This window comes from Babylonia areolata, chromosome 18 (genome assembly GCF_041734735.1).
Source record: "Babylonia areolata isolate BAREFJ2019XMU chromosome 18, ASM4173473v1, whole genome shotgun sequence".
NCBI classification, from domain to species: Eukaryota; Metazoa; Mollusca; class Gastropoda; order Neogastropoda; family Buccinidae; genus Babylonia; species Babylonia areolata.
Window position 1 is genome coordinate 40205781 of NC_134893.1, and position 13839 is coordinate 40219619.

The window sequence follows — 13839 nt, forward strand, 5'->3', positions numbered from 1 at the left end:
GATAGTGATAAAGAGAGATGACAGTGACGATCAAGATGCGGATGTGCTTGATAAAAACAGAGATGACAGTGATGATGATGGATAGATGATAGTGATGATGAAGATGGAGAGATGACAGTGACGACGATGGTGGGGCTGTTGCAGGCCAGCAGGATGGGATACAGGATGTCATGGCCACCATCCAGACGGGCCTGGCCAAAGGTCTGCGGATGGGCGACCGGCAGGTGCGCAGGGAGGCCTACCACAACCTGCAGGTCAGTGCCACACACCTTGCCACATGCACAGCCTCTTCCTCCCTTTCAGTTATTGGTGGTGGTGGTGGTGGTGCCACTTGGATGAAATGATAAACCCAGGTCGGGTGTGAAGCATGCACTTAGCACATGTGGCAACAAAAGAGAGCAAATTTCTCTTGCATTATCCACTTCAGTGATAAAACAAAAAACACAGTTGCTGACAGGGAGGGAAAAAGGGTGGCATTGCACTCTTGGGGCACGCTCTCTTTGGGGAAAGTAGCCCAAATTTCACATCTATAGAGAATTCATTTGTGACAAAAAAAGTAATACAGAACAGTGCAATACAATACAGTTCTGTTAGTCTTTTCTGTTTTTCTGTGTTAGTAGACTGCAACTCCCATGTTTACACATAAACGTACTAATTGATTTTTGCATGTATTCATGACTATTTTTAATTTTACTTCACTGTTAAGGCAGTTATAATTATACTCTGCTTTTCCTGGGTGTGCCTGCTGGGTATATTTGTTTCCATTCCCCACCAAACACAGACATAAATTACAGGATCTGATTTCTTACATGTATATATTATGTATGAATCGAGGTGATTAGACTGTAGGCACTAGAAAGTCCTGCACATTTGTTGACCTGAGAGATGGGAAAAATCTCCATGATTCACCCGCCAGTTGCTGATAACAGCTTCGAACCACAGGAACCTCCTTTTGGAAGACCAGCATGTTAACCTTTTGGCTTGCATCTGTCAGTGAATGTGATCGGTAAGGGAGGAAGGTGGCAGAATGGGTATGACGCTCAGCTGCCAATATAAAGAGCCCGTAAGGGTGTGGGTTCAAATCCCGCTCTCACCCCTTCTCCCAAGTTTGACTGGAAAATCAAACTTGAGCATCCAGTCATTCGGATGAGACGATAAACCAAGGTCCCACGTGCAGCTCGCATGTCGCACACTGAGAAAAAAAACAACCATGGCAGTGAGAGAGTTGTCCTCTGGCAAAATTTTGAAAAGAAAATTACCCTCGAAAACGGAATATGGCTGCCTGCATGGCGGGGTAAAAACGGTCATATGTGTAAAAGCCCACTCGTGTGCATACGAGTGAACGTGGGAGTTGCAGCCCATGAACGCAGAAGAAGGAGGAGGAGAAGAAGAAAAGAAAATTTACTCTGATAGGTACACAAATGCATGCACTCAAGGCCTGACTAAGCTCGTTGGGTTATGCTGCAGGTCGGGCATCTGCCTAGTAGATCTATGTGGTGTGGTGTATTCAGATTTGTCCGAACGCAGGGATGCCTCCTTGAGAAATTGAAACTGAAACTGATTTGTTTCATAGTGCTGAGTCCGTGTTGACCTGATGTGGTTCTTCAGTCTGGTCGGCTGTGTTTGTGTACATAATTAAGTGCATATTTTCATGTGTGAGCAGATTATTGTCATGGGTGGACTTTGTTAAATCTCGTTTCTTATCTTTCTTTTTTTTTTTTTTTCTTTTTTTTTTTTTTTTTTGTTGAGAACCACAGATAATTCCTGACATACACCTTCACCTCACACCGGTTGCAAAAGAACTTTCTGGTTACCCCATATATATATACATATATATATTATTATTGACTATCATATCTTTTGATACCCATTGTTCTGGACCACAGGACTGCTTTGTGCAACAACTGGTGTATTGCAATATAGTACCATTAATTTGAATGTTCTGAGTGTATGTGTGTTGTTTTGTTTTTTTAATTTTGCACATATATATATATATATATATATATATATATATATATATATATATATACAGGCGCAAAAGGAATCAAAAAGTGGAAAAATAATAAAACAGATACATATCTTTCACAACTCCTTATTGTAAATTTTTTGTTGGAGGATTCTGGAGGAAATAATGACTGTGATCAGGCACCTTGGAATGAGCATCTGTTTTATTATCCTGGTTTTACTTTTTGACCAACAGTTTTGAGTTCTTTAGCAGAAATGTATGAAATAACAGATTTGATTTGTAATGGAAATTTAGCCAGTTAAGACCATTGATTATGTTTTATGATCTTTGAGCTTTCCTTAGCTTCGTGCTGAGAGCATTTACATGTTTATTTCAGAGACGAACTCATGGCCATGTGGAGCTGAAAGTGAAATGTGAATTTAATGGCGAGAAAAGGTAAGACTGGGTGCATGCCTGTCTCTGGCTTTTAATCTCATGTATTTTATGTTGTGTATTTTTTCTCTTCTCTTCTTTCTTTCTTTCTTTTACAATTTTCCCTAATATCATTTTATAACTAACATTCAAATAAGTGAAGGAAAGAGCACTCAGAGTAAAGTTCTTTGGCTGACACTTTATGTTGTTTATACAGTGTGCCATAACCTACCTGTGTATTTAACATTCATGACCAGTATAAATTTCTCATCTTTTCTGCTCCAGCTGACGAGTTTGCAGAGATTATTGCCTTTTGCCTGGGCTGTATTTTTTAGGAAGCGATGTTAAAACCCTCCAGTGTTGACAGATGAGTGCGCTCTGCACACAGAGCGGTGGGGTTGAGTGAGGTCTTTTTTTTTTTTTTTTTTTTTTTTTAGTTGCGGGGGAGGGGGAAACAAACAGGTTAACATGTGGAAGGACCTGGCATGCTATTTTTGTCCATGACACACAAAGAAAAAAAAAAGTGTCCCTCACATTTAGTCGTGGACAGTTTTCTGTGATTGAAATCCAAACCTTCAGGGGAATGCAAATTTGTTCAAACCCTTAAGATTATCATTATACATGATTGACTTGCTCGCATCCTTAGAAGGTTTTTATGTATTTTTGATTGATCAAGATGTTGTTAAGTGTTATTTTATTGATTCGGAAATTGAGGAGTGCTATGTTTCTCATTACTTTATCTTGGGGGGGGGGGGGGGAGGGGGGATTATTATCAGGCGCTAATCCTAGTGCTGGAGATAATGTGTGCATTGTAAAGGAGTGTGTAAAGGAATGTATTGTATGTGGCTTTAGTGTTTTGTATTCATTACCTGTATGCTGTTTTATCATGGTGACTTTTTTTTTTTTTTTTTTTTTTTTTTTGAATACTCACAGATTGTACAGTCATGAGTAATGAAATACAAAGCTCTCTGTAATAAACTAAAACATTTTCATCACCTATATGTCAAGTTCACATGCCTCCACAAAAGCCAGATGTGTGTGTGTGTGTGAAGGAGACAAGGTGATGGTTAACAATAGAATGGGGGGAAAAACACACACAGTTTAAGGGGGGGGGGGGAGTTTCTTACAAAACAGACACTTTTCACCCTGTCCCAGGAACAAAGTTGACTTTGGGAAAAACGTTCAAGCTTAAGGGTGAAGGATAGTAATTATGTGAACGGTGAAGGATAGTAAACGTGAAGGATAGTAAAAAGCCAGCTTGACAGAGTGACGCTTGTCACAGAGCAGCAAGGGGAAAAAATAAAGGAGCTGAGGTAGACAGAAGGGAGAGCCTGACACATAAAATGCAAGGGTCCTGTGTGTGTGTGTGTGTGTGTGTGTACAGGTCATGGGCTGAATGGGGTTGCAGGGAGGGCAGGTGAGGTGAGGGAGAGGGGTGAGGGTTGAGTGGAGGGGAATAGAAGGGAAAGCTGTAAAAGTCAAGTTTGGGGTCAAAGTTGGCAGGGTGCAGCAAGAGCATTGGAAGGGTTGTTACTATCTGGAAGAAACATTCTCTGGGTTTGAGATGATTTAAAGAATTGAAACTAAAATTCCTTTAGACAGTAACATGACACAGTAAAAAGTTTAATGTTTCTCTGGATTCAACTGAGCTTTTTTTCTGCTTTCTTTTTTCCTTTAAAAGATTTTTTCCCCTTTGAGATTGCACCCTTTGAAATGTTTATTAACACATGTGCACAGGTATGTTCATACCATTGACCCTCCCCAACTTCCTTTTCCCCCACCCTCCCATCCTCCCCTGTTCTTCCCACTCCCCTTATGCACAAATATGCATATTCCAAACGCTTAAGAAGGCCCACAAAAATAAAGTCAATCCAGTGTACAATATCATGTCTTGGGATGAGACAGAGGAGGAGGAAGGAGAGGAGTGAAGAGGAGAGGTGGTGGTGGTGGTGGTCGGGGAGGTATCAGTCAGGTTTCACACCTGTCACAGAGCTTTGCTGTGACAGCTGCACGCTTGGTTTGTTGGACGTTATATGTATACATACATCACCTGGCTGCTCAGATCTGGGGCACAAGCACAAACCCAAGATTCAGTGTGGAGGATGTATTACCTTGGACTGAGGAGGGGATTGAGGGGGGTAGGAGGGGGGGGGGTGTACATGTGTGTGTGTATGTGTATCACAGTATGTGTGTGTGTGGCTGAGCTTTAGATTATCAAACACTACAGCACAGTATGTGTTTTGTGTGTCTGTGTGTGCGATATATGTGTGGTAGTGTGTGTAAAATGAAAACTGTGAAAAGAGGGGGGGAAAAGAATAATGACAAAGAATATCAGCAACACACTCTCTCTGTCTGTCTGTCTGCCTGCCTGTCTCTCTCACACTTACAGACACACACACACACACACACACACACACACACACACTCACTCCTCTCTCTCTCTCTCTCTCTCTCTCTCTCTCTCCCTGTGTCAAATTACTGTACATTACCACCAATATCGAAAACAGTATGTTTGTATTGTGTACCTGTAGCGGTATCAGAAAGTGGACATTTATTTGTTAGTGCAGACTACTGCAGTAGTTGGAAAGTAGTTGGAATACATGAGTGTTCTCATCTTATACTTATAGCGTCATTGTGTGGAAACGGCAGTTTAACTCACTCAGTACGGCCAGTCCTCTCTTCTCCTCTACACAGACCCCTCGGATGTCCAGTGGGTGTCTGAATGACCCAACCTTTAGCTTCCCTCGTCAGAATTGTGGTATTCTTTGTCAACATTCACGTCTTCAGTATAAGAGCCTTCCACTTGCAATATTTTGATGGTGGTAATTGGAGTGAAACGCTGTTAACGTCGTCTCTTTCGCCGTTCGTATGGAGAGAGTTAAAGGACCTCTACCAATAACCAGTCTGGTGGTAATTGGTAAGAACAGACAGCATAATCATTATTATGGTTAATGTATGAAATACGCAGTATTTAGTAGGGTTTCCCCCGAGTGACTCAGGGTAGGGGTGGGGGGGGGTTTGCAGTGCTTTGAAGGAAAGCTGATCCTGTCTGTGTGTTGTGACACTGTCATGTGATGAGGGCTGTTGACGTACATGGCCTGACGTGATGGTGTTTGTTATGTAGGGGGGTTGACGTCATGGCCAGGGGTTCTGTGCTGACAAGTGCATGATATAGGACCCCTGTGTACCAATTGGGGGGTAATGTGAGCTGAGGTGGTTTGTTCGACTGAAAAGTACCGTTGAAGCTAGCTTGCTTGATCACTCCCTTTGTCTGTCTGTCTGTCTGTTTGTTTGTCTCTCTCTCTGTTTCCCTCTCACTCTCTCTGTCTTTCCCCACAGACTCACTTGTTCTCTCGATCAGTCTGTCTGCCTGTGTCTTTCTTTTCCTCTCACTCGTTCTCTTGTTCCCTCGTCCCCCTCTCTTTGTCTGTCTCTTTCCCTCTCACTCATTCTTTCATTTCCTCTGTCTGTTGTCTGTCTCCTTTTTCCCCTCTTACTTGTGTTCTTGTTCTTCCACCTCTGTCTGTCTGTCAAGGTATCTTTCTTTCTCTCGCATTCGTTCTGTCGTTCCCCCCTCCCTCCCTCTATCTGTCTCTTTCTTTCCCTCTCACTTGTTCTTTCATTCCTCTCTCTCCCTTGTTCTCTCGTTCCTTCTCTCTTGTTCCCATTCGCTGGTTCTCTTGTTCTTCTCTCTTTCTCTGTTTGAGAGGGATGAAGGGATAGGATAGATAATAGAAGAAAATGTGGTACCTGTGTGTGTGTGTGTGTGTGTGTGTGTGTGTGTGTGTGTGTGTGTGTGTGAATGTTTGTATACGTGTGAAAAAAATATGATGGTTTGAATATATAAACAATCTTATTAATCATTAAATGTGGAATTGTGTGTGTGTGAGAGAGAGAGAGAGAGAGAGAGAGTGAATGTGTATCTGTATACTTGTGTGATATGGCTTGAATATATAAATAATCTCATTTATCATGAAATAAGGAATTGCAAATGACCTCGTGCTTTCAGTGATTCGTGAAGTTATTGTCTTTTTTTTACCTTCTAATGCATTTTCATGTTTTTGTAAATTTTGCTTTTTCTCTTTTAAAATAACATTTTGATGTTGTTTGGAAAGGAGAAAATAAAAAGAAGGAAAACAGTTGAATAAATGATGGCTTTAGAAGGAGCATATCTTCTCACTCGGTCATGATTACTTTGCTGTTTAGGAGAACTTTCCCAGTCTCTTACCACCCCTCCCCTAAACCCCTCCTGTTGAATAATTCAATGATTGTAATAGTATTGAATAGTTCAGTGATAGTACTCATACCCATAGGTCTATCTCCATGTCCCACTCTTGGCACAACACACACCAGGAGAACTGAACACATATACTGTCCTCAAGGTGTTTGGCCATCAGAAAGGCCAGTTGACAGAGCTGTTTGGGCTTTGAATGCTTGGTACCCATGTCCTTGTCCTTATAAGTTGGATTTTGTGTGTGTGTGTGTGTGTGTGTGTGTGTGTGTGTGCTGGATTTCATTCAACAGTTTGGAAGGGGAAGACTGAAGACATGATCTGTTGACATGGAATGTTCATGGGCTGATTGGCATGAATGGCAGGAAGTTGTTTTTGATGTTGTGCTCCATTTCTTTTTGCAGTTTTTGTGTGGTTGAAGAGAATGTTGCTTGGACCTTAGCTGCAGTGAAGCATATGAAATAATGGAGTCCACACAGAATAGCAGTTTAGAAATGTGATGTCCACATTTTTATAGTGATATTGGTATTAGTTTTGTATTTGCTGTTCAGTGTCTTGAACATTTCCTTTTTTTCTTTTTCTTTTTATTGTGGTGCTAAAATTCATTTTGCAACTTAAAATTTTTTGTATATATATAGTTTATACATTTTAAAACTGAAATTGATTTTTCTTTTTGTTTCATTAAAACACACCTTTTCCACCTCTTATTTTTATTTCCCTTCTGTGTATTGATATTCTAATTCACTGCTTTGCATCATATATTATAAACCTGTTTTCCCTTTCATCAGCGTTTTTCTCATAGCCTGCGGGTACGCCTGTCATTTTAGTAATTAAATCAACCAATCTTGAGCTTGCACACAATGGAGGATTCAGTTATGGCAGCAAGTGGTTTGTTTTTAGTGGGAAGTTTGGAAGGCAACCAAGCATGAAAGAAAAGACTGTTGAACTGTGTCGTGAGTCTAGCCCACTCTGGGCCTGTCAGTGACAGTTCAACAGTGTTGATATCTGAGGACTTGATGTAATCAGCAAACAGTCAGCAGTATGTTTGTCCCTGTAGTTTTTTTCCTTGAAGCTTGTTCCCCATCATATCTCGTACCTGTAGTGTTTGAAATAGCAGCTATACAAAAAAAACAAACAAAAAATCCAACAACAAAAACGAAGAAGAAAAGACCATACTGTTGACTGTTTAAACAGTTTTGGTGTCTAGAGAACGTGACGAATTCTGCAAACACTGGATCAACAGAATGCGATAATTCTTAATGCTTGTGCTTTCCTCTGTACTTGTTCCTAGTTCATTGTGGAATAGGCGTTTCAAATGCACAAATTTGAATCCTGACCATCTGGTGACCGTGTGTTGATGCACGTCTGACTTGAAGAAGGCTGTTGACAGTGTTGTCCTGTTAACACATCATCATCGTCATCACCATAGGCTTGCACACTTGTGCTGACATAGTTGTAGCCCAGACAGTAGAATTGACAATGGTGCAAAGGAGAGAATTGGGAGAGATGAAAGGCTGGAAGTGCATGTATTGTTACTTTCATCTCTGTGACTTCATTTGATTATGTTAGAGAATTTTTATTTCCTTTCCATTGCGGCCTCCAGGTAGAGGGGAGATTTTGAAGTGAAGACAGGTATTGAAAGGTTTACTACATGTACGTTGCAGCTTGGTGCAAGTTAGTGCCTGCATTTTCACACCAAAATAAAGTCACAGTCACATTGAAGCAGAGGAATAACTCAGCAAACTAGAGGCATTATAATATTTGGCTGCAATAACAGCAACACACACCCACGCACCCACACATGCACGCACACATGCAGCAACACACGCACACATGCATGCACATGCACACGCACGCACACACACGCACATGCACACACGCACACATACACGCACGCACACACACAAATGCACAAGCACGCGTGTGCGCGCACACACACGCACACACACACACACACACACACACACAGATATAAATATGATATATAATTTTGTATTATCAGTGTTTCCAGGAGAGGGCACAAATGTTTACTGATCCATGTTTTCTGTTTTGTCTCTTGCCTGTCTTTTGCTTGTGTTTATTTTCCATTTCATTTGTAATGTCAATAACATACCAGGGAGATGACAGTTCCAGTAGCTGCTGTGATACAAGGTGGAAAGTAAGAGCAGCAGGAAGAATACACACGTAAAAATATGTGTACACTATGGTCATATCTCATGATGCCCTAACATAGCTCCAGTTTAAATCAAACCAGAAGCCACAGCCCTTATCTCTGGCAGCTGAGTCAGAAAGCCTGAGCCATGGGCCAAACTGTATCAGGTGGTTCACATCAGTCCCAATCGTGAATAATACTGAATATTTAAGAATGCCTTCTGCATACACATACCGAGTTATTGTATATAAATTTTATAATGCCATTTCATTTGTGCCTAAACAACAAACTAGATAAGTAAACTGCAAAAATCAGCCAGTGTGAATTATCTGGTTATTGTTACAATAAACACAAACTTAATGATAAGTAAACTAATATTTTTGCCAGATGGTTACAGATTTATAAATACATTTCCATCTGCTTTCCCGATTTATATTCTAGCTCTAGAACTATACATAAGGGATACAGTCAAAGGTGGGTGGAGCTTAACATCTTGCTTTAGGGTAGTTTATTTGATTTTTGCCTTTTTGTTTTGTGTTTTGTTTGGTTGTTGTTGGAGTTGATCGAGCTTGAGTTTGCGTGATGACATTTTAAAAGCTATGAATTAGGGGAAGGGTAGGTGGGGTGGCAAACGGTAACAAAATTACCAGATATCCTATTGGAGTTAGTGAATGACTAGTGAATAATAATTGAAATTGACTAATCTCCATCAACTGGTGGATCTAACTGCACTGATTAAACAATAGTGGCGAAAAGACTGAAACTCAGGAAAATAGATTACACATTTGATCGTCTCCATTTCTAAGAAGTGGTTTCAGTTTTTTTCCTGGAAACAGGTAAAGAGGAAGAGAATGCTGGTTTGATGTTCTGATTTTTTGAAATTTCTATAGAGAGTATGACAGAGGATGTTCTGTACTGATGTTTTGTTTGTATAAGTTGTGTGCACAGTGATCAACAAGATAAGGGCCCTCATCCAGGGGGTCCCCGCGAAGAACTTGAGGCACACAACTCTGGAATAAATTATGTGTCTCCTTCACTCTAAAGTTCTGCTCCTTTTCTGATATGCTTGTGTAATTTCTGTAGTGTGGGCATGTTTAAAAATGTAAATGCTAAAGGCATGGTTGAGAGAGACTTGAAAAGAGAGAGGGAGACTATAACACTAAGGTTGTTTTTTTTGGCGGGGGCAGGGGAGGTTGGGTGAGAACTCTGTGTGTGTGTGTGTGGACCTGTAGTAGTGGAATTTTCTCCGGAACATAATCAAGATCCGTCTGCAGTATCTTTGTGCATGTGAGAAGGAGAAAAAAGCAGTATGATATAGAGTAAACACACTATTCTCACATTGTCACATGCATATATGTATATGTATCTGTATACATACACTATATTCTCTCTCTCTTTCTCTCTCTCTTTCTCTCTCTCTCTCTCTCTCACACACACACACACACACAAAGTTCGAATCACACTGAATGATAGAAATGACTCAAATATATTTTATGAATTTATTCTTTTCAGTGGTGCGCATTTAATTGTAAATATAAAAATCCTGAAGTTGATTCCTAAATGAGTGAACTCCTTTACCAAATTAATAGGGGAAAGGCAGGATTGGGGTTGTTGTTTAACCCTCTGGCAAAAAAGTGATGGAATGGTTGGTCATTACAGGTTTGTCCTGGGTTTATGTGCATGAATGTGACTGCTTGTCCCTAATTTTCTTTTCCAGATAGTTTTTTTTCCTGGTTTCTGTGGGATCAGTATATATAGTTTTCAGCCTTTGTATGACCCTGTATGGTCATTTGGTCTGTAAGCAGCAGAGTTCACTAAATAGGTGATAACAGCAGTTTGATAGGGCACTTTACTGTGCATGTGTCTTACATGCAGTGCTGCTTTCATGATCTGCACAGCGCTTGAGCCAAATTTCAGAATGTGTTGGGAACTTCTTCTCTTCAGTGAAGATAAGATAAGAATAACTTTATTATCTCCAACTGGAGAAATTTGTGGGTAGTATGCGTACATGTCCAGTTTTCTCCTATGCTTGTGACACTGAGGAGGAGGTCTGCCCGCTGTCTTCAGCCAACATGTTCCACCTTCTGAGCAGCTCATGGTTGGGTTACGCTGCTGATCAGGCATCTGCTTGGCAGATGTGATGTAGCGTATATGGATTTGTCCGAACGCAGTGATGCCTCCTTGAGCTACTGAAACTGAAACTGAAACTCATGGTTGGATTTTGGAGTCTCCTTCTCTTAGAAGGATTGCTGTCCAAGGCTAATGAGCCCCATCTGCCCAAGTGTGGCCAGCAGCAACTGATGTACCCTTGCTGATGCCCCATCTGTCACTAGCAGCATTTACCTCCCAAGTTCTTGGCAGTTTGCGCATTAGTAGACTGGCTCTCTGCCAAAGACACTGGGAGGATTTTCTGCCAAAGGGGTCTGGGTAAGGATGCTCCCTTCAGGGGTGTGATGGGTCCGTCATGGGTGTTCTACGAGTTTTCCTTCTCCATGGGTTGTTTCTGGATAGTCATTGCATCTTCTGCATCCATGCTGACACCCTGAGCTGTCCAGGCAGCTTGTATGTCTACCTTTGGTGCCAGGTTGTGAACATGTATATCTGTTCTGCCACCACTTCCGCTAGACTAACCCCGGAGAAACCTGGATGTGACTCCTCAGGGGTGTGTTTGGAACAAAGTATGATAATATGATAAAGCTAGAATAGGGTATTGACAGATTGGCAGATACTGTATGATTATAACTGTATCATAATTATCACAGAATTTGTATTATTATAAATATTCTTCTTCTTGTTATTATGATATGTTGATATGTTAGATGCTTTTCCTTTTCCCCATCCCTCTGGCATCAAGCATTGGAGAAGAGAAGGATGATGTTGTGTGTGTGTGTGTTGCAGAGTGACCAGCGTGGCACGTCCGGTGTCGCTGGAACAGCTGACCAGCAGGTTGAAGGAGATGTACCAGATCCCACTGAACATTTTCTACACCCAGTCCAATGGATTGGTGAGTGGGGGGGCTGATGGTCATTTATTTACCTGGGGCTTTATAGTTCGTGGGCTTTGTGTATTATGATGGAATAGTGAAATGCATGTTTGTGGTGTGAAGTACTCAGCTTCCCCCTTCTCAGTCTGTCTCTTGTCTGTTCACCTCTCTCTTGCTCCGCCTTTCCATCTCTGTGTCTCTGTCTGTCTCATGACTTTCCATCTCTCTCTTGTTTTGCCTTTCCATCTGTTTCTCTGTCTGTTGACTTTCCATCTCTCTTGCTCTGCCTTTCCATCTCTGTTTCTGTCTCTTGACTTTCCATCTCTCTTGCCCTGCCTTTCCATCTCTCTGTTTCTCTGTCTCTTGGCTTTACATCTCTATTGCTATCTGTCTCTTTCTCTGTGTCTTGACTTTCCATCTCTCTCTTGTTTTGCCTTTCCATTTCTCTGTGTCTCTGTCTCTTTACTTTCCATCTCTCTTTTGGTCTGTCTTTCCATCTCACTGTGTCTCTGTCTCTTGACATTCCAACTCTCTTGCTCAACTTTTCCATCTGTCTGTTTTTCTTTTAGTTTGTCTGCCTTCCTGTCTGTCTCTCCTCCGCTCTTTGTTGGTTTCTTTCTCTTTCTGCCTTTCTGAGGGTATGGTTTTTATTTAAATTCAACAGAACTGTAGATGAAGACGCCACCATTTTTAGTTTCCAGCGCTTCCTCCTTTCCCTTCCTTTCCTCCCCTGTCTCCCTTCTAGTTCTTCTCTCCCTCCTCCTCTCTTGCTTTACCCATGTTTTTGAATGCATGCCTGCATGGAAAGATGGCAGCCTTATTAATTTTCAGAGTTTTGTTTACATTTTCTTGTAAAAGATAAATGCATCAAAAAAAGAAAGAAAGAAGGAAAGTGGGTGTGAGAGGAGGTAGTGTTTTGAAAGAAGAACCCATCACTTTGACATGTAAGAACACTATTCATCCCTGAAGAGTCCTTGACCAAGTTTTGCAAGATTACAAATGGCCCACATTGAAAGACCTCTGGTGGCTGTACTCTTTTTGAAATAAGGGCCATTCATCTGTAATTAGTTTGCTTGAATCCCCACCATTCCCCTTCTCAAAACTAATACGGGCAAATGTTGATATATTGAGTTTATTATTGAAAAAGCAAGGTCTGTTTATTCAGAGGATTTGGTTTTTCTATGGCAAGAAACAGCAGTGGATCTGCCACAGTGGTTATTGCGCATTAGTCAACAGTGAATTATGTTCCCACCTGAAAAATGCTCACTAGAATAAGAAGTGTGTGAAGCAGTATTATTATCTTAGGACACTGTGCTTGCTATGCTATGAGAGTGTTTTCTTCATTCTGCATCCCAAGTTGTCTGTTTTCTATGCATATGCATATATATATATATATATATATATATATATATATATATACATTGTGTTTGTGTGTGTGTGTGTGTGTGTGGAGTGATGGCTTTGTGGTAATGCGTCTGCCTAGGAAGCGAGAGAATCTGAGTGCACTGGTTCGAATCACGGCTCAGCCGCTGATATTTTCTCCCCCTCCACTAGACTTTGAGTGGTGGTCTGGACGCAAGTCATTCGGATGAGACGATAAACCGAGGTCCCATGTGCAGCATGCACTTGATGACAGAGGATGCTGCTGGCAGTTCCTAGTCACGACTCTGCATGCAGGCGGCTGTGGGGTGATGGTCGTCCGCTGTAGACTGGGGCAGATGCGGTGCCCATATCCTCCCACAGCATCAGAGCAGCCCTTTTTTTTAGAGACAGCACTGCTCTCCCCACATGGGGAAGGGGAGATAAAAGGGTCCCTGAACAAAGCCTGCCTCACCTAGTACCTAGTACTGTAGTAGGAAACCGGCACCATCTTGGACATTCAACACCAGCAGTCGAAAACAACAGAATAAAAGAACCAGGAGTCATACCCTGACTCTGGGCACCTGGAATGTTCACACCCTTTTGGACAGAGACGACAGACCAGAAAGGCGCACAGTGTGCTCGCTCGTTGCTGGAATGCTTTATTGCTACCAGGGGGACATAGCAGCCCTGAGTGAAACCAGGTTTGCCTGTGAAACCCAGCTGGAGGAAGTTGG

At 41.6% G+C, this 13839-nt stretch overlaps 1 protein-coding gene across 1 annotated transcript in view; it reads left to right on the forward strand.

Moving 5' to 3' along the window:
• The window catches only part of LOC143292774 (mitogen-activated protein kinase kinase kinase 2-like), a 70707-nt gene that overhangs the window by 23365 nt on the left and 33503 nt on the right, over positions 1 to 13839 (forward strand). Inside the window, exons 3-5 of the mRNA XM_076603338.1 lie at positions 145 to 254; positions 2343 to 2401; positions 11659 to 11764. Of these exons, the coding sequence (XP_076459453.1) occupies positions 145 to 254; positions 2343 to 2401; positions 11659 to 11764 (275 nt within the window). The remainder of the gene's footprint in view (positions 1 to 144; positions 255 to 2342; positions 2402 to 11658; positions 11765 to 13839) is intronic.